The following is a 19,875-nucleotide window of genomic DNA, read 5'->3' on the forward strand; positions in this document are numbered from 1 at the left end:
ATCAGTTCTGGTTGTTATTCTATTTCTAAATTGTTGTTGTCCCTATCTTGGTTGTGTGAGGAGGCACAGTGTGTCTACCTATGCCTCCATCTAGTCTCCTTTAACATTTAAAAACATTTTTTAAAAAATCAAAGTGTAACACAAAAGTAAAACTCCTTCCACTTCTTTTGTTTCTTTTTTCTTCTTTTTCTTTTTTTTTTCACTTTGTTTGAAACTAATCCACATACTAAAGAGTACACTACAAACACTGAGAGGCCAGCTTCAGTATTACTTTTTCTGTTATGACCACCAAGACCAGTGTTCAGTTTCAATGAGAAAGGGAACCAGAGGGTAAAACCACTTCCCCTTCTGATGATGATGTAGTAATTGGTGCTGAACCTGCTTGTGCACCAGAAAGAATTGTAAAACTAGAACTGTAAAATGTTGTCTCAAAATATAATGAGACAACATTTTCAGGCATTGCACAATAAGCATTACAAGAGTATAACCCCTGCCCTGGCTGGTGTGGCTCACTGATTGAGCACTGGCCTACAAACCAAAAAGTCACGGATTTAATTCCCAGTCTAGGGCGCATGCCTGGGTTGTGGGCCAGGTCTTCAGAAGGAGGCACACGAGAGGCAACTACACATTGATGTTCCTCCCCCTCTCATTCTGTCTCCTTTCCACTCTCTAAAAATAAATAAATAAAATCTTTCAAAAAATAAACTTAAATCCCTCACCTTATACAAAAGTGAATTCAAAATGAATTTCACAAAAATATAAAATGTAAAACTGCCCTGGCTGGCATAGCTCAGTAGATTGAGTGCGGGCTGCGAACCAAAGCATTGCAGGTCCGATTCCCAGTCAGGGCACATGCCTGGGTTGCAGGCCATGGCCCCCAGCAACCACACATTGATGTTTCTCTCTCTCTTTCTCCCTCCCTTCTCTCTCTAAAAATAAATAAATGAAATCTTTTTAAAAAATAAAATGTAAGACTATAAAACTTTCAGAAAAACACTTACGACACAATCTTTGGAACCCAAGAGTAAGTGAAGAGGTTTTGACTTGACACCAAAGCACAATCCATAAAGGAAAAAATTTGATAAACTACACCTCATCAAATAAAAAGATCATGTATGAAAAGACTTGCTAAAAACTTGAATAAAATATTTTCAAAATACATCTGATAAAGGCCTTGTATCTAGAATATATAAAGAACTCACAAAATTTAATAGTAAGAACAATCTATTTAAAAATTGTACATGTGCTTGCTTCGGCAGCACATATACTAAAATTGGAACGATACAGAGAAGATTAGTATGGCCCCTGCGCAAGGATGACACACAAATTCGTGAAGCATCCCATATTTTTCTCACCTTTAACAGGAACCTAAACAACAAAACAAAGAAACAAGCAAAATATAGTCGAAGACACTGATATGGGGGATAGGCTGACAGTGACCAGAGGGGAGAGGAGGGAATTTCAGGGGAGAATGGGAAGGGTTTATAGGAACAAATGTAAAGGACACATGGACAAAAACTAGGGGGAGGGTGGTAATGGGAGGGAAGTGTGGAGGGTTGGGTGGGTGGGCTGGAATGGGAGTAAAAGGGAGAAAACTGTACTTGAACAATGATTAAAACAAAATTAAAAAAATTGTACAAAAGGTATAAACAGATATTTCACTGAATATAACAGCAGATGGTAAGTAAGCACATGATAAGATGGCCACTATCATTAGCTATTAGAGAAATGCAAATTAAAACTACAGCGAGAAATCACCATATACCTATGAGATTGGCAACTATAGAAATTGTGATAACACCAAATACTGGTGAGAATGGACCAAAACTGGATTACTCATACATCTTTGGTGATAATGTAAAATGGTAGAGCCACTCTGGAGAACATTTTCATAGTTTCTTTAAAAACTACTTACACTATAATCCATCAAGTGCAATTTTGGCTACTTATCCTGGAGAAATGAAAGCTTATGTTCACTAAAGACCGGTATATGAACGTTTAAAGCAGCTTTATTCATAATAGCCTTAAACTGTCAATAATCCAAATGCACCTCAATGGGTGAACAGTTAAACAAAATGTGCTCCATCCATTGGAATACTATGTAGCAATAAAGAAGAATGAATTATCCATACCTAGATAAATGTTCAGATCATTTTTGCAGTGAAAAAAAAACCCAGTCTTGAAAGCTTTCATAATGACTTCATTTATATAACACTCTTAAAATCTCAAAATTAGAGAAATGGCAAACAGATTAGTTGTTACCAAAGATTAGGGATTAAGGCATGAAAAATATGGAGCATATGGCAGTAAAATTGCATGAAGTAGCCTTGTGATGATGGTGCAGTTCTACATTTTGATTGTGGTGATGGTTCTATGAATATACACTTGATACACACACACACACACACATACACACACATATGTAAACTAATATCTGACTTCTCAACAGAAGCAATGAAAACCAGGTGGTAGTGGGATGAGACTCAAAGAATTAAAAGAAAAATCTGTCAACCAATAGTTCCTATATCCATAAAAACTATTCTTCAGAACTAAAGAGAGTTGCCCTGGCTGGTGTGGCTCAGGGGAATGAGTGCCGGCATGGGAACCAAAGGGTTGCCTGTTCAGTTGCCCATCAAGGCACATGCCTGGGTTGCAGGCTGGGTACCCAGTAGGGGGCGCATGATAGGCAACCACACATTGATGTTTCTCTCCCTCTCTTTCTCCTACCCTTCCCTCTCTCTAAAAATAAATTTTAAAAATCTCTTTAAAAAAACTAAAGAGCTGTTATGACAATAGATGCTAAAAACTCTCATCCCAAGGAAAAAAATTGTAACTATGTGTGGTGATGGATGTTAACCAGACTTATTTAGTGATCATTATGCAATTAAACAGCAAACTCAAAAACTGAAGACAAAATGAATTTTCAGATATATAACCAGTGAGTGTATCATTAGCTACCATTGCTAGTTATTGTTAGTATAGTATTGTTAGTTACTTATAAGAAATATCAAAAAAAAATAAATAAAATAAAATAAAACAAAAAAGACACACCAAAAGAAATTCCTTAGGGTGAAAGCAATTGATATTAGAGATTTAAAGGAATCAACACAAAGAAACAAAGAGCACAGTAAAGGTAATTGTGTAGGCAATTAAAAAAAACAGAAATTGCTTTGTTCATGATGGCCATTCTGACCATTGTGAAGTGGTATCTCATTGTGGTTTGAATTTGCATCTCTCTGATAGCTAGTGATACTGAGCATCTTATCATGTGTTTCTGGATCCTCTGTATGTCTTCCTTGGATAAGTGTCTGTTCAAGTCCTTTGCCCATTTTTTAATTGGATTGCTTGTCTTCTTAGAGTGGAATCCTGTGAGTTCTTTATATATTTTGGAGATTAAACCCTTGTCTGAGGTATCATTGGCAAATATGTTTTCCATATGGTTGGTTCTATTTTTATTTTAATACTGCTTCCTTTAGGCATGCAAAAGCTTTTTATTTTGATGAGATCCCATTTGTTTATTATTTACTTTGTGTCCCTTACTCTAGGGGACATATCAGTGAAAATGTTGCTGCATGTAATATCTGAGATTTTCCTGCCTATGTTCTCCTCTAGGACTTTAATGGTGTCATGACTTATATTTTAATCTTTTATCCACCTTCAATTTATTTTTCTGTATGGTTCAAGTTGGTGATCGAGTTTCATTTGTTTGCATGTAGCTGTCCAGTTCTCCCAACACCATTTGTTGAAGAGGCTATTTTTACTCCATTTTATGTTGCTGCCCTCTTTGTTGAATATTAATTGACCATAGAGACTTGGGTTATTTCTGGGTTCTCTGTCCTGTTCCATTGTTCTATGTGCCTGTTTTTATGCCAATACCAGACTGTTGATTACTGTGGCCTTGTAATACAGTTTGGTATCAGGTATTGTGATCCCTCCTATTTTGCTCTTCTTTCTCAAAACTGCAGCATCTATTCAGGGTCATTTATGTTTTCATATAAATATTTGAAGTGTTTGTTCTGTATCTGTGAAATATGCCATTGGTACTTTAATAGGTATTGCATTGAATCTGTAAATTGCTTTGGGTAGTATGGACATTTTGATGATGTTAATTCTTACAATCCATGAACATGGTATGTGTTTCCATTTGTTCGTGTCTTCCTTAATTTCTTTCTTCAGTGTTGTGTAGTTTTCTGTGTACAGGTCCTTTACCTCCTTGGTTACCCTAGAGCACTTTTGATGGGATTGCAGACTGGTACAGCCACTACAGAAAACAATATGGATTTTTTTCAGAAAACTAAAAATGGATCTGCCTTTTGACCCAGCAATTCCACTGCTAGGATTATATCCTAAGAACCCTGAAACACCAATCCAAAAGAACCTATGCATCCCAGTATTCATGGCAGCACAATTTACAATAGCCAAGTGCTGGAAGAAACCTAGGTGCCCATCAGTAAATGAATGGATCAAAAAACTATGGTACATTTACACAATGGAATTCTATGCAGCAGAAAGAAAGAAGGAGCTCCTACCCTTTGCAACAGCATGGATGGAACTGGAAAGCATTATGCTAAGTGAAACAAACCAGGTGGTGAAAGAAAAATACCATATGATCTCACCTTTAAGAGGAACATAATCAAGAAAACAAACAAAGAAGCAACATATAATGAAGGACACTAAAATTGAGAACAGGCTGACAGTTACCAGAGGGGAGAGGGGAGGGAATTTGAGGGGGAGATGGGAAGGGTTTGCAGGAAAAAGTATAAAGGGCACATGGACAATAACAAGAAGAGGTGTAAATGGGAGAGAAGTGGGAAGTGCTGGGGAGTGGGTTGGGAGGGGGGTAAAAGGCAGAAAAATGTATTTGAACAACAATTAAAATAAAAAAATAAAAATAATGTATATAAAAAACAAAAAATATTATATATTATCTTTTTAAAACAAATTTTATTTCTTTTTAGAGAGAGGATGGGAGGGAGAAAGAGGGGGGATAGAAACATAAATGTGTGGTTGCCTCTGGCGTGCCCCCTACTGCGGACCTGGCCAGCAAACCAGGCATGTGCCCTGACTGGGAATCGAGCCAGCTCAATCCACTGGGCCACACCATCTATGGCTTCTTCATGTATTCTCTTTTCTTATCTTAATGGATTTGAAAACAACTCCATAGAGTAATAAGTATAAAATTGTATTCTTAAGCTCTTAACATATATATTTGTGGTATATATGTCAATAATATCACAGTGGAGGAGGGAGGGAATGAAACTATATTAGAAAAAGTAAATGACACCAAATAGTAGCTTGAAACCACAGGAAAAAATAGAGTACCACAAATGCAAAGTACGTAGTTTAGTATAAAAGAATTGAAACCCTGCTAAGGGAAAATAAAAATATATACAGAAATTACTAAAGAAAGGTATTAAGAAAATACAGCAGAAGATGTGTTTAATAAAAATAAGGCAGTATAAGAGGAGCAAGAGCAAAAAAGATGAAATATAGAAAAAAGACAACATGGCCAACATATGTTATCAAACCGTACTAATAATAACATTAAATGTGAATGGATTATGCAACTTAATGAAAGGCTGATACTGTCAGACTGAATTAAAAATCCAAGATCAAATTACATACTGTCTGCAAGAGATGCACTTTAGTTTCAAAAAAACACAAATATGTTGAAAGTAAGAGGATGGAAAAAGATGTACCATGGAAACAGTAGCCATAAAAATGCTGTTACAGTTATACTGATATCAGATAAAATAGACATTTTATGTTAACACATGTTAGGTAAAATGTGGAGAAATTGGAACCCTCATATATTGCTGATGGAAATATAAATGGTGTAGCCATTTTGAAAAACTTAAACATAGAGTTACTATGATCCAGAAATTCTACTCTTAGGTACTAAAGAAAAATGAAAACAAATGTCCACAGAAAGACTTGCACATGGATGTTCATAGCAGCTTTACTCATACTACCCAATAATTAGAAACAATCCAAAATATACATCAACTGATGAACATATAAACAAAAGGTAGTATATTAATTCAATGGAATACAATTTATAGACAAAAGGAACAAACTACTGATATACACTGTAATATGAATGAACTTCATAAACATTCAGAAACCAGATACAAAAGACCATATATTTTATGATTCCATTTATATTAAGTGTCCCCCCAAAATACATCTATATAGACAGAAAGTAGGTTAGCTGTTACTTAAGACTGGGAGTGTAGATTAATTGCAAATGGACATGATGGATGTCCTTGGGTTGATGAAATGTTTGTGATAGATTGTGGTGAGGGTTGCACAACTATGTAATTTTACTGAAATTCTTTAATTGTTACAGCAGTAAATTTTACAGTATGCAAGTTATACCTCAATAAAGCTGTTTTAAAAAACAGCTGGTGAACATGAAAATATGATCAATATCATTAGTTACTATGGAAAGGCAAATGAAAACCACAATGAGATGCCATTTCATACCCACTAGAATGGCTAAAATAAAAAAATAGACAATAATAATTTTTGGCAGATTCTGAGAAATGGTAAATTTCACAAATTGCTGGTGGGAATGTATATGGTGAAGCCACTTTAGAAAACAATTTTGAAGTTTCTTAAAATGTTAATATACATTTATAATAGGGCCAAGAAATTACTCACCAAGGCAAATACCAAGAAGGTTGAGACCATATCCCTACACAAATATTTGTATAGGAATTTTCATAGAATAATTATTCATTATAATCAAGTAGAAACAAATCAAGAAGGTTGAGACCATATCCCTACACAAATATTTGTATAGGAATTTTCATAGAATAATTATTCATTATAATCAAGTAGAAACAAATCAAATGTCCATTAACTGATGCACTGATAATCAAAATAGTATGTCCATAGAATGGAATATTATTCACCCATAAAAATAAAGTACTGATACATCTACAATGAGATTGAACTTTGAAAACATTATGCTAAGACAAAGAAACCAGACACAAAAGTGAAACTGGAAAAGCTGGCATTTGTGCTGCCTGTCACCTACCAGACCCAATAAGCAGAGATAGTGATTTAATCTTTATGGGTGCTTTATTTAGATGGTCCGAGATCTGGGAAGACTGTGGGCTTGTACTCTAACAGACCATCTTAAATTCCATTTTATTTTTATTTATTTTTTAAAATAAAATATTTTTTAAAAGATTTTATTTATTTTAAAAGAGACAGGAAGAGAGGGAAGAAGGAAGAGGAGGAGAGAAACATCAATGTGTGGTTGCCTCTCACATGGCCCCACTTGGGACCTGGCCTGCAACCCAGGCATGTGCCCTGACTGGGAATTGAACCGGTGACCCTTTGGTTCATAGTCCACACTTAATCCACTGAACTACACTAGCCAAGGCTTCCATTCTATTTTAAACCAACCCTTTTTATGAGGAGAAGAAAAATGTAGGTAAGGGGTTTGGAAATTGGGGAAAAACTTCATCAGAGAAAAAGCTGCAGCATTCTTTCATCTCTCTCCTGGGTGGTGGTCTTTACCTGTGTCCTGGGTGGTGGATGTTTCACCCTGGAGCCCAGTGGTTCAGATACCATCTTGATTGCTTGCAGTCTTCCTGAAGCACAAAGGTGGAACTGCTTGTGGTCTCCCAGAGTCAAGGTGGGTCATACCTTCAGTTCCTAAAACAATAGCTTTTTACATACATTGATTACTAAGCTTATTAGCTGTTACCTGAAACTGAAATTTTTCCAACCTTTGAGTCCCCCATCAAAAGGTCTCAGATTATATCTATATTTTTCCACATTTTTTATTGTTGTTCTAGTACAGTTGCTTCCATTTCCACCCCCACCAGCCATCCCCACCTCCCACCCTTGATCCTACCCTCCTTTGGTTTTGTCCATGTGTCCTTTATACATGTTCCTTGACAACCCTTAGTACTTTTCCCCCATTCTACCCTCCCACCTCCTCTCTGGTTACTGTCAGTTTGTTCTTAATTTCAATGTCTCTGGTTATATTTTCCTTGCTCATTTGTTTTATTGATTAGGTTCCACATATAGGTGAGGTCATATGGTATTTGTTTCTCATCACCTAGAGTATTTTACTTAGCATAATGCTCTCCAGTTCTATCCATGCTGTCTCAAAGGGTAGGAGCTCCTTCTTTCTTTCTGCTGTGTAGTATTCCATCATGTAAATGTACCATAGATTTTTGATCCATTCATTTACTGATGGGCACTTAGATTTCTTCCAGCACTTGGCTGTTGTAAATTGTGCTGCTATGAACATTGGGGTGCATAAGTTCTTTTAAATTGGCGTTTCAGGATCCTTAGGGTATAATCCCAGCAATGGTATTGCTGGGTCAAAAGGCAGTTCCATTTTTAGTTTTCTGAGGAATTTCCATACTGTTTCCTACAGTGGCTACATCAGTCTGCATTCCCACCATCAGTGTACTAGGATTTTCTTTTCTCCACAACCTCACCAGCACTTGTTTGTTTCTTTGTTTATGATGACCATTCTGACTGGTGTGAAGTGGTATCTCATTGTGGTTTTAACTTGCATCTTTCCGATGGCTAGTGATGCTGAGCACCTTTTCATATGTCTCTGGGCTCTTTGTATGTCCTCCTTGGAGACTATATATTGATGCAAAAATTGTATAATTCCATTTATATGAAATGTCCAGAACAAGCAAATCCATAGAGATAGAAAGTGCTTCTATGGGTTTCATGATGGGAACAGGGATTAACTATAAATATTTTATTTGTGTTACAGAACAGACCGGGGGGGGGGTGAATAATATACTATTACCAAAAGGACCCCCACTTTTTCTCCAGGGTTCCCCCCCCATACTAGGTTCACTTTGCCCACTGCCAGAGAAAAGACATCTCTCAATGCCAGAGATTGGTGAAAAGGAAAGGAATTATTTATTTGAAAGTTATAAAGACTTAAAGTAATGACTTAATGTCTTCATTGAAATACTAAAGTTTTTTAGAATACCCACAATTGCAGTCCTTCCTTCTCCCCCTTTTCCAGTCCAGGGTACCATATCTTAGGAGAGAAGTAGAAGTCTGTGATTCAGGCTCCTGCACCACCAGCTGTGTTGCTGCCATGATTTCCAGTTAATCCAAAGCCATGTGGCACCTTCTCATGGCCCACCAGCAAGACTCCTTTCACCCCTCTTCTTCCAGGCAAAGTCTCTCCTGCTGTCTAAGTCATTTGGCAAAAGGGAGTACCTCAGCCGTGTGGTCCCAACTCCTGCCACAGCTGCATGGTCCCAACTCCTCTGAAGCCACATGGTCCTCCCCTTTTCTGGCTGCCACACCTGGGTTTAAAATCCAAGCTCTAATCTTCCTCTGCAGTCCCATTTCCAACTCCTCCCACAATCGGTACACCTGCTAGTATTCCCGTATTCTTCTAGCTTTACTGGGCTGCCATAGTAAGTCTGAGCAGGCATGGCCCCATGGCGTGGAGCCAATCATCTTTAAGCTCTCACGCAGGCGCTGTAACCAGGGGGAGTTGAGTCCCAGTTACATCCTGGGTTGAAGTCACTTCCATACCCTGGCTAAAAGCATGACAACAGACATTTAACATATCCATGAAACCAGTTAAAGGTTATAGATATGTTAAATGATCATACCAGAAGTTAGCTGCAAAGCTGTTGCTATGCAAAACAGCTCTCAATGGCCCTGCTCCATGCATCCCATCCCCCAGCTCAGAGTAGTAGGGTTGAGGACATCCAATATATATATTTTTTCTAATATTTCCTGGACACCCTGAGTTCCAGGCCCCATTACAAATCCTTATTTGCCCCCCCCCCCTTGGCTGCACTCTGTTACATTAAGGTGATGAAAATGTTCTAAAATGGACTTATGGTAATAGCCACACAACTTGGAAAATTTACTGAAAATCATTGAATTGTACACTTGAAATCGGAGGATTATATGATATAAAATATACATCAATAAAGGTATATTTAAAAAGCTGGTGGCTGTTAGGGTGTGTAGTAGTTACTGTCATTGTACTGCCCAGATTTCCCCCTGTGATATTGTGACATAATAAAAAATATATATATACACTATGGCTGGTATGGCTCAGTGGATTGAACACCAGCCTTCGAATGAAAGAGTTGCCAGTTTGATTCCCAATCAGGGCACATGCCTGGGTTTCGGGCCAAGTCCCCAGTAGGGGCATGTGAAAGGCAACCACACATTGACGTTTCTCTCCTTCTCTTTCTTCCTCCTTTCTCCTCCCTAAACATACATAAATAAAATCTTTCTTAAAAAAGAAATATGTATTTGGTCTTCCTCACAATTCCTGGCACAGACCTCATAAAAGCTTGGAATTTTTTTAGGAAAGAAAGAGAGATTGAGGTATCTTTTGCTATTCACAATAATCCCTTTAAACCATACCTGAGTTTATCTTAATGAGGTGACTTTAGGAAAGCCGCTAAGGGTGGGGCTTTGCCAGGGAAACCCATCCTGTGATTAGAGGACTACAAGTTTCCAGCCCACCCTACAACCTCCAGGGATGGGAAAGAGACCAGAGGTTAAATTAATCACCAGTGACCAATGATTTAATTAATCATGCCTAAGTAATTCTGAAACCTCCATAAAACCCCAAAAGGATGGCTCAAGGAGCTTCCTAGTTGGTGAACACATGGAGATGTAGGGAGACTGGAATGCCTGGAGAGGGCATGGGAGCTCTGCATCCCTTCCTACATACCTTGCTCAATGCATCTCTTCCATGTGGACTGTGAATGTTCCTGAGTTATATCCTTCTATGAAAACCAGTAATCTATTAAGAACACTGTTTTCCAGGCTAGCAAATTAATAAACCCAAGTACAGGGTCATGGGAACCTCTGGTTTATAGCTGGTTGGTCAGAAAAACAGGTCACCACTTGGACTTGTGATTAGTGTCAAGTGGGGACTGTCTTGTGGGACTGAGCCCTTAACTTGTTGGGTTAAAAAAAGACACTATCTTTTAAAAAAAGATTTTATTTATTTTTTTCAGAGAGAGGAGAAGAAAGGGAGAAAGAGAAGGAGAGAAACATCAATGTATGGTTGCCTCTAGCACATCCCCTACTGGGGACCTGGCCCACAACCCAGGCATGAGCCCTGACTAGGAATTGAATTAGTGACCCTTTAGTTCTCAGGCCAGTGCTCAATCCACTGAGCCACACCAGCCAGCGTGACACTATCTTTAGAGTATCAAAATTGAGTTATATTGTAGGACACCTTGATGGTATTGCAAAATTGGAACAGACAGACAGACACACACACACACACACACACACACAATTTGGTGACCAGTACTGAGAGTAGTGAACGTGTAAAGGCAAACAGGAGTGTGTTTTTCTATAGAATTTGATCCCTTTAAAAATTCCTGATTACCACTCCCCCCTGGCTTTTGTGTATGTTTGCTTTTCAAGGTGCTCACCTATGCCTCTTTAATTCCCTTGGAAGCCTGTTTTTGGGTTAATGGAGCTGCTTTGCTTGCATACGCAGAGAGCTGGCAATACCTATGAGTTTACAGTCACCCTTACCCACCCCCTTTCCCTCCTCACCTGCAAGCTGTGGACAGCCTTTAACCAATGTGAGTATGAGAAATTAGTTCCTCTGTCTCAAGCAGGAACAAACTCTGAGGCAGAATTTACACCCAGTGTTCCCCTGTTGGATCATGCTGAAACAACCTCAACAAGATGTTGCCAGAAATTACACAATTGCTTAGATTCTTCCCTTTCCTGTCCTGCTTCCTCCAGTCTCTCAGGTTCTCCTGGGAGCATTTCCTTAAATTAATTACGTGTACATGAAACCTTTTCTCAGCAGCTGTTCCTGGGGGAACTTAACCCAAGACAAGCACGTTAGTTATTCCTTATTCCCCCAGTTTTCAGGTGGAGGGACAGATATTGAAGTAAATACTGTGGCTTTTATATTTCCCTCACTTCCCATCATGATAGGAGAAGTGATATGCTGAACTGTGAGTTTGGGACTAGGAATGTTGATAGGTCAGGTACTCTGCGAATCCTCAAATAGTGGTGGTGGCTGAGTCCTTGTGGGCAGTAAAGGCAAATCCATATTTGGCATAGGCATCTCTCTGTCAGAATAAACCACTGAAACAAAGGGAAAGGGTCGAATATAGTTATTTTGACACTAGGTATCTTGTTGATACCCTCAAGGGGCAGTACCATACTGGGGACTTGATGTTGGTCTCTGTTGCTGGAAGCTTAGACATTTGGTCACGGCAATATGTAGATGAATCTTGATAAGAGGAAGCTCATGCTGTTGGGCCAATGCAAAGCATTTATCTCTGCCATTGTGACTACTCCATTGTCTAAGCACTGGGATGGGAGAGGACAAACTAGCTGATATCAACTGTCCAGGCAGGCCATCCTGTCTCCTTGGTGGTTTAATGACACCTGTAGTGGATGATCTCTGGTGGGTATTAATGCAAAAAGGCAAACACCTTCACTTGTTGTCTATTCCCCTAAGTCCACCCACATGCCTCTACCTCACTCCTCCTTGACCCCAATCTTTCCAACTTCCCTTTCTAAGCCCCTGACCAACCAAGCAAACCATTTACTGTTGCCCATGAATCAATATTAGAACCTGAGGCCACTTTTTTCCACACAAAGTGGGTGACTAAATGCACCACCAAAAAGCTCTACCACTATCTTTCAAGGGTATCTTTGAGAGGGGCCATAGGAAAGCAGCTGCACATTTTCAGTTTGTACCCAAACACCAAGTGAGACCCCATCCATGAAATGTTTGAGGTCTTTCCTTTTATGTCAGCTGGTCACACTTCCATGTGCCCATAGATGTGAGGTGAGTGAGAGCCACCAGTGAAAGAGTGGTGGGTGATAGAGGTGGCTGGACCACTTGTTCCTACTGCTTACTTGTGCCCCCTGGACCTGCTTGAGTCCAATCCTGCTGATGTACCACTTTATCTTACAATTAAATTATACTGGGCCTGCCCAACCTTATGACTGGGTAAAACACACAGAACCCAGCTCATGATGGACAGTTCTTGGGACATGGTCACTTGGTGTACCAAGTTCAGGTGGTAAATCTCTAGCAGGACTCAGTATAATGCCAGGAGATCTTTTTCAAATGGTATATAGTTTTCTGCTTCCAAATGTCATGTCTTTGCTGCAGAACCCTAAGGGTCTTACTGTACTGTTCCTATTTGGGCTGGTCAGAGACCAGTCAGTATTTGTTTTTCTTTTTTTCTTTTTTCTTTTCTTTCTTTTTTTTTAAGCACAGATACCTCTAGTATCATGGCTCTTTCTGAATCAGATGACCCAAATGGCAGTATTGCATTTACTATAGTTTGTACTTACTACAGAACCCTTTCTTGCTCTGGGCCCATTCAAAACTAGTAGCCTTCCATGTCATTCAGTAAATGGACAAGTGTAGCATTCCCAAAAGCAGCATATGTTGCCTCTGAACCTAAGGAGGCCTACTTTTATTCTTCTTCTTAAAGGTAGGAGGTTCAAAGTGCAACAATTTGTCCATCACTTTGGAGCAAGTGCCCTGGCATTCCTCAGACCCTAGTTCTCTAAAAATGTAACTTATGTGACTTAACCCTGAATCTTTGTAGAGTATTCTCTAACTCTGTAGAGTGCATATGTCTTATCATGCCATCCAGGGTACTTTTACTTCTTGTTCATCTGGTCTAGTTAACATGATTCTATCAGTATGGTGGACCAATATGATATCCTATGAACTATCCAGATGATTTAGGTTCCTTTGTGCTATATGATGAGAGAAAAGAGAAATAACATAGCCCTGTGTTAAGAATGAATATATATTTGTGTATGTCTCATGTGAATGGAGCCTATTTTTTATTTTCTTTCCTGATGGGTATGTAAACAATATATTTATTCAAATATGTACTCACCTACCACCTACCAGAGGCTGTGTTAATCTGCTCTAGTAAAGATACCACATTCAGCTTGGTTAATGTAATTGGGATGATTACTGGGCAGATGTCAGATTTATTAAGTAGAAATATAATGGGGCCCATGATTCTTGCATCATTTAATGTTTTGAGGGTGATATTAATCTTTATTGTCCCCACATTCAGGGTTGTGACATTGTTTTTTATTTAATGTCATGGACACTGGAGGGTTCTTTGGGGGAGAAGAGTTTCAGAGGCTTCCATGAGGCCTTTCCTATTATAATAGCTCTTACTTTATACATCAAGGAACTGATATACAGATTCTACTAACTGCTAATATATTCATTCTAAGTATTCATTTGGAAGTCATGGAGATGACTACTGAACCTACTGTGAGACAGATCTAAGCCAATTCCTTATTTTCTTATTATTACCTGAACCCCATAAACCCCTCTCCAACAGGGCAGCCACAATTGAACTCCTGGGTATCAGTGTCTACTTACTTCCTGGTTCCAATAGACCCCCAAAGTTCTGGGTATTCCTCTTTCCCCAGCTATTTGAGTAAAGAATCATAGATCCTTTTAGAGAAGGAATAGAGAAATCACTGCCAGATATACTTGTTATATTGTTGTAGGGTCCTTCCTTATGGGGACCTGGCCTCTCCTTCATTTTATGGGTTCTGGGATCTGAAAACTTAGTTCTGGAAATTGGAAAAGAGTAGTAACTTTCTTTCTTTTTTTAAACATTAAGCTTCAGTCAAAAATATATTTCTTATTTTATGGTACAGGATTGAAGGACAAGATGATACAAGTAAAGAAAATCTACAAGAAAAAATGACAAAACATTTTCTATTAAAGTATTGTAACATTCAAAGTTGAGTTGAAACATAACAAAAGAAACAATTGCAAACAAAAGTGTTTACAGATTTTTCAAACAAAAATAAATAAATACTGTTTAGCTCATGCTGATGGCTAGCAGGAAGTATCAGAGTGTAGTCTACTTGGGAAAATTATTAATGTACAAATAACAAACCCAAATTATGACTGCAGCAGTTTAATCATTGCTGCCATTTTTTGGTTACTTTTATTTTTAAATATATTTTATTGATTATGCTATCACAGTTTTCCCAATTCTTTCTTCCCCTTTATCCCCCCTCCACCATGTACCCCCTAATCCTCCAGCATTCCCCCCACTTAGTTCATGTCCATGGATTATACATATAAGTTCTTTGGCTTCTCTGTTTCCTATAGTATTATTAACCTCTCCTTGTATATTTTATGCCTACAAATTATGCTTCTTCTTCCCTGTACCTCCCCCATATTCTTCCCTTCCCCCTCCCCACTGACATCCCTCCATGTGATCTCCATTTCTCTAGTTCTGTTCCTGTTCTAGTTCTTTGCTTAGTTTTTGTTTTCATCTTTTTATGTTTAGTTGTTGATAGTTGTGAGTTTGTTGTCATTTTACTGTTCATAGTTTTTGATCTTCTTCAATTTCTTAGATAAGTTCCTTTAACACTTCATATAATAAAAGCTTCGTGATGATGAGCTCCTTTAACTTGACCTTATCTGGAAAGCACTTTATCTGCCCTTCTGTTCTAAATGATAACTTTGCTGGATAGAGTAATCTTGGATGTAGGTCCTTGCCTTTCATGATTTCGAATACTTCTTTACAGCTCCTTCTTGCCTGCAAGGTTTCTTTAGAGAAATCAGCTGATAGTCTAATGGAAACTCCTTTGTAGTTAACTCTCTCCTTTCCTCTTGCTGCTTTTAAGATTCTCTTTATCTTTAATCTTGGGTAACTTAATGATGATGTGCATTGCTCCTGTGTTCCTCCTTGGGTCCAAGTTCTTTGTGATTCTCTGGGCTTCCTGGACTGCCTGGAAGTCTATTTTCTTTGCCAATTGGGAAAGTTGTCCTCCATTATTTGTTCAAATATGTTTTCAAGTTCTTGTGCTTGTTCTTCTCCTTCAGGTACTCCTATGATTCTGATGTTAGAGAACCTAAAGTTGTCCCAGAGGTTTCTAAGCCTCTCCTCATTTTTTAAATTCTTATTTCTACACTCTCTTCCAGTTGGATGTTTATTTCTTCCTTTTGTTTCAAATCATTGATTTGAGTCCCAGTTTCCTTCCCTTCACTGTTGGTTCCCTGTATATTTTGCTTTATTTCACTTTGGGTAGACTTCATTTGTTCCTTCATTTTACAACCGAGCTCAATCAGTTCTGTGAGCATCCTGATTACCAGTGTTCTGAACTCTGCATCAGGTGAGTTGGCTATCTCCTTGTTGCTTAGCCCCTTTTCTGGAGTTTTGATCTGTTCTTTCATTTGGGCCATATTTCTTTGTCTCGGTGCATCTGTTATGTTGTAAGTGGGCAGGGCCTTAGATATTCTTCAGGGTATGGCAACCCTTTTTGCTGTGTTGGGTCACTGTCTGTGGGGGAGGGGTCAGAGAGGGAACAATGCCCCTCTCTTACTCTGCTGTAGCCCCACTTTCCAACAAACTCTCATGTGCGACTGGGAGTTTCTTCTGCCGTAGCAACCTCTGCAGTAGTTTACAGCTGACTTTGAGTCTTTAGTTTCCCATTCAGCCAGCCCCACCACACTAGCCCAGTCTGCTGCCTTGCAGCGCATCCTCTCCACTCAACTGCCAGTCTCCCATCTCTGCCCCTCCTGCTGGTCTAGGTGAATGTTGCTTTTCTGTTTGTTTGTTTTGTTTTTCTTTTTTTGTTGTTGTTTTTTACTGTTCAAGTACAGTTGTCTCTGTTTTCCTCCCACCACTTCCCCCACCCCAGCCATCCCTACCTCCCTCCCCTGATCCCAACCCCCCTTAGCTTTGTCCATGTGTCCTTTATACATGTTCCTTGACAACCCTTCTCCCCTTTCCCTAATTATTCCCTCCTACCTCCCCTCTGTTTACTGTCAGTTTGTTCTTAATTTCAATGTCTCTGGTTATATTTTGCTTGCTCATTTGTTTTGTTGATTAGGTTCCATTTATAGGTGAGATCATATGGTATTTGTCTTTCACCGCCTGGATTATTTTACTTAGCATAATGCTTTCCAGTTCCAGCCATGCTGTCACAAAAGGTAAGAGCTCCTTCTTTCTTTCTGCTGCATATCCATCGTGTAAATGTACCTTATTTTTTGTTGTCACAGTTCCATGCAGTTTGATTTTCTGGCACTTCTGGTTGTTGTTTATTGTTTTTAGATTGGTTGTTATTCTTCCTTTGGTTGTGCAAGGAAACAAAGCATTTCTACTTACACCTCCTTCTTGGCTGGAATTCTCATCACTGCCATTTTTTGTTCCAAAATAAAGCCTTGATTCAACCATTCATATTTTATATTACTCATATCTTTACTTCAGAGATTGAGGGACTATATATAAATGCATTTATTTTCACCATAAGGGTAACATATTGTACTTTGCCAATGTTACTTGAAAACTTTCCATGTCAAAACAATTTGACAGCAGATATAAACAATCCAATAAATACACAATGTCCATTGCAGTCCTTTTAAGATACATATTAATTCATGCTGTCAACCTTAGGATCACAGTGCATAGAATACAAATAGAAATGAGTTGGGGTGACTTTCAAAGTACAATAATGTTGGATCCCTCACTTTAATTTAATCCCATTACAACCAGTAAATTCATGCCGTAGGCCCTATCATGCATTAATCATCGGGTGGCAGGAGTTAATGAAAATGTTTCCTGTTTTGATGTCCACTGCTGACATTGAATGTCCTGAAGCCACCAAGGAAATCATTTTTAGTGCCCAATACATGAGGACCTGGGACTTTTCCAAAAGCTTAAAAATAAAAAATGAAAATATATTTGACATTTCCTGACACCTTCATTAATACTGTTTGATTAATAAAAGCATGTCTACTTCCTGGACTGAACCAGCAATCAACATGCACCCAGAATGCACAAGAAGGAAGTATTCCTCATTGCATATGGGTCACTTCCAGTCAAAGGTTAAAGTTCAAATATTGGATGATCATTTTTTTCAGCAGGACTATCTTCTGCTAGGAGTATGATAATATTGGCATCAACACGTATCACCATGATACCACCATTTTGTTTTCTTTGGATTCTTGTTACATTTTTGAACATAAAAAGAATTAGCTAGTAGTTGTGTCTTTGCAGCTGGAAAGTATGCTGAAAATACTAAGACAAACTGGTTGGATTGAAAGCACTGGGGACCAGTCCTTTGTTAGAATGGATACACAGATATGACCATTGCCATAAACATAAAGATGAATGGAGATGTTTTCACCAATAAACATGACCTGAAGAGAGTCAAAAAGATATTGACTACTAAACTTAAATGGAAGTTGAAAATTTCCTCCTTCATCTAAGGTTCCTGGGGCACCTTCCATATATACAATCCACTTTGTAATTAAACTTTGAACACTCTTTTCATTCAAAGTCATCCTGAGGGGTGGATCATTTTGCAAAGCCAACAGTTTGTTTCTACAGTCACTTCTGCATTGATACTATGATGGAACCACCTCTGCCAAAAAGGTTTGTGACTTTTCATTGGGGCAGTTGACCTCTGTCTTGTTCTATTTTGGCTACTATAACAAAACACCAGAGACTTGGTGACTTATAAACAATAAACATTTATTTTTCACAGTTCTGGAGGCTGGGAAATCCAAGATCAAGGTGATGGCAGATTCCCTGTCCAGTGGTAACCTGCTTCATGGTTAATAGAAGGCCATCTTTTTGCTGTAACTTCACATGGTGGGAGGAGTGAAAGAGCTCTCTGGGGCCTCGTTTATAAGGGCACTAAACCTATTTATGAGGGCTCCACCTTCGTGACCTAATCACCTTCCAAATTTCCCACCTCCTAATACTCTCACACTGAGGATTAGGTTTCAACATATAAAATTTGAGAGGGACACAATCAGTCTATAGCAACCTCAGACTTCTGCCTTTGTTAATACAATGAGAATGGTTTGCGTGACATTGATGTAAACTGACAGTCAAGGAGAGTGGACTGGATTGCTCATGCATGAACAATGACAACTTCATTGTACTAGTCAGTGGGGGCAGTAGATGGCATTGAGTGAGCATGTGTACTGTGTGGCCATTGCATTCAAAATGACTGAGTGAGTAGAACAATGAATCTGCATCAAATTTTGCATTAAGCTTGAACATTCCTCTGTGGAAACTATTTGTATGATCCAGAAGGCTGCAGCTATGCACAACTGGTGATTGGCAGCTTCATCATAACAATTCACCCACTCATGTATCATGTTTTGTGCAGAGGTTTTTGGAAAAACATCAAATCACTTAGCCCCCATACAGCCCAGATCTGCCACCCTGAGACTTCTGGCTTTTCCCAAAACTAAAATCACCTTTGAAAGGGAAGAGATTTCAGACCATTGATGAGATTCAGGAAAAATATGATGTGGCAGCTGATGATGATTGGGAGAACTGTGTGAGGTCCCAAGGTGCCTACTTTGAATGGTACTGAAGCATCATTGTTCTATATACAATGTTTCTTGTATCTTGTATCTTCAAAACATGTCTCTGTTTTTCATATTACATAGCTGGATACCTTCTGGACAGAACTTGTATATTGGCTGTTCTGTCTTGCTCCCTAGGGAAACATTGTTCCATGAGTTATCTCATCTCATTAGGACCTGTGGGTCAGGCATTCCTTGTGACATTCCAAACTTGCTTTTCACTACAATAATTATGCCAGCTTTGCTTCTGATGATTAAGTACTACTACTTGGCCTCACATATTACAGAATCCTATAATTTCTAATGCCACTAGGGAGCCTAGTCCTATAATAGCATCTCCTACTCTTATCATCAGTCTGGCTCACATTCCTCTCCTCTTTTCTCCCTTTCTCCCTCCATCCCTCCCTCCCTTACTTCCTCTCTCTCCCTTCCTCTTTTTGTTTCTCTAGTGAATAAATTCAAATTCTTGTTCATTTTTTCTTTTGAAGGAATTTTGTATTTATGGCAAAGAATTTCTCAAGGGT

General features: G+C 38.7%; 1 protein-coding gene, 1 non-coding gene and 1 pseudogene across 2 annotated transcripts; 1 reads left to right on the forward strand and 2 right to left on the reverse strand.

The window, feature by feature from the left end:
* Positions 1–202: 202 nt before the first annotated feature.
* LOC123819159 lies at positions 203–332 on the reverse strand (annotated as a pseudogene).
* A 911-nt stretch (positions 333–1,243) lies between these two features.
* LOC123819143 lies at positions 1,244–1,350 on the forward strand. Its single transcript, XR_006785781.1, has one exon. It is a non-coding gene; the product is annotated as a U6 spliceosomal RNA (small nuclear RNA).
* A 16,651-nt stretch (positions 1,351–18,001) lies between these two features.
* On the reverse strand, positions 18,002–18,313 carry LOC123819125 (ubiquitin-conjugating enzyme E2 W-like). The gene has a single exon (XM_045839450.1). It carries the CDS (start codon positions 18,311–18,313, stop codon positions 18,002–18,004), a length of 312 nt encoding a protein of 103 aa, XP_045695406.1.
* Between the last annotated feature and the right edge of the window lie 1,562 nt (positions 18,314–19,875).

The sequence above is a fragment of the Phyllostomus hastatus genome, unplaced genomic scaffold, assembly GCF_019186645.2.
Source record: "Phyllostomus hastatus isolate PE091 unplaced genomic scaffold, TTU_PhHast_1.1 phas_contig_30, whole genome shotgun sequence".
Lineage (NCBI taxonomy): Eukaryota > Metazoa > Chordata > Mammalia > Chiroptera > Phyllostomidae > Phyllostomus > Phyllostomus hastatus.

Excerpts from the sequence above, each read along its gene's own strand:
- LOC123819125 (XM_045839450.1), bottom strand. The coding sequence starts at position 18,313 with ATGACTTTGAATGAAAAGAGTGTTCAAAGTTTAATTACAAAGTGGATT.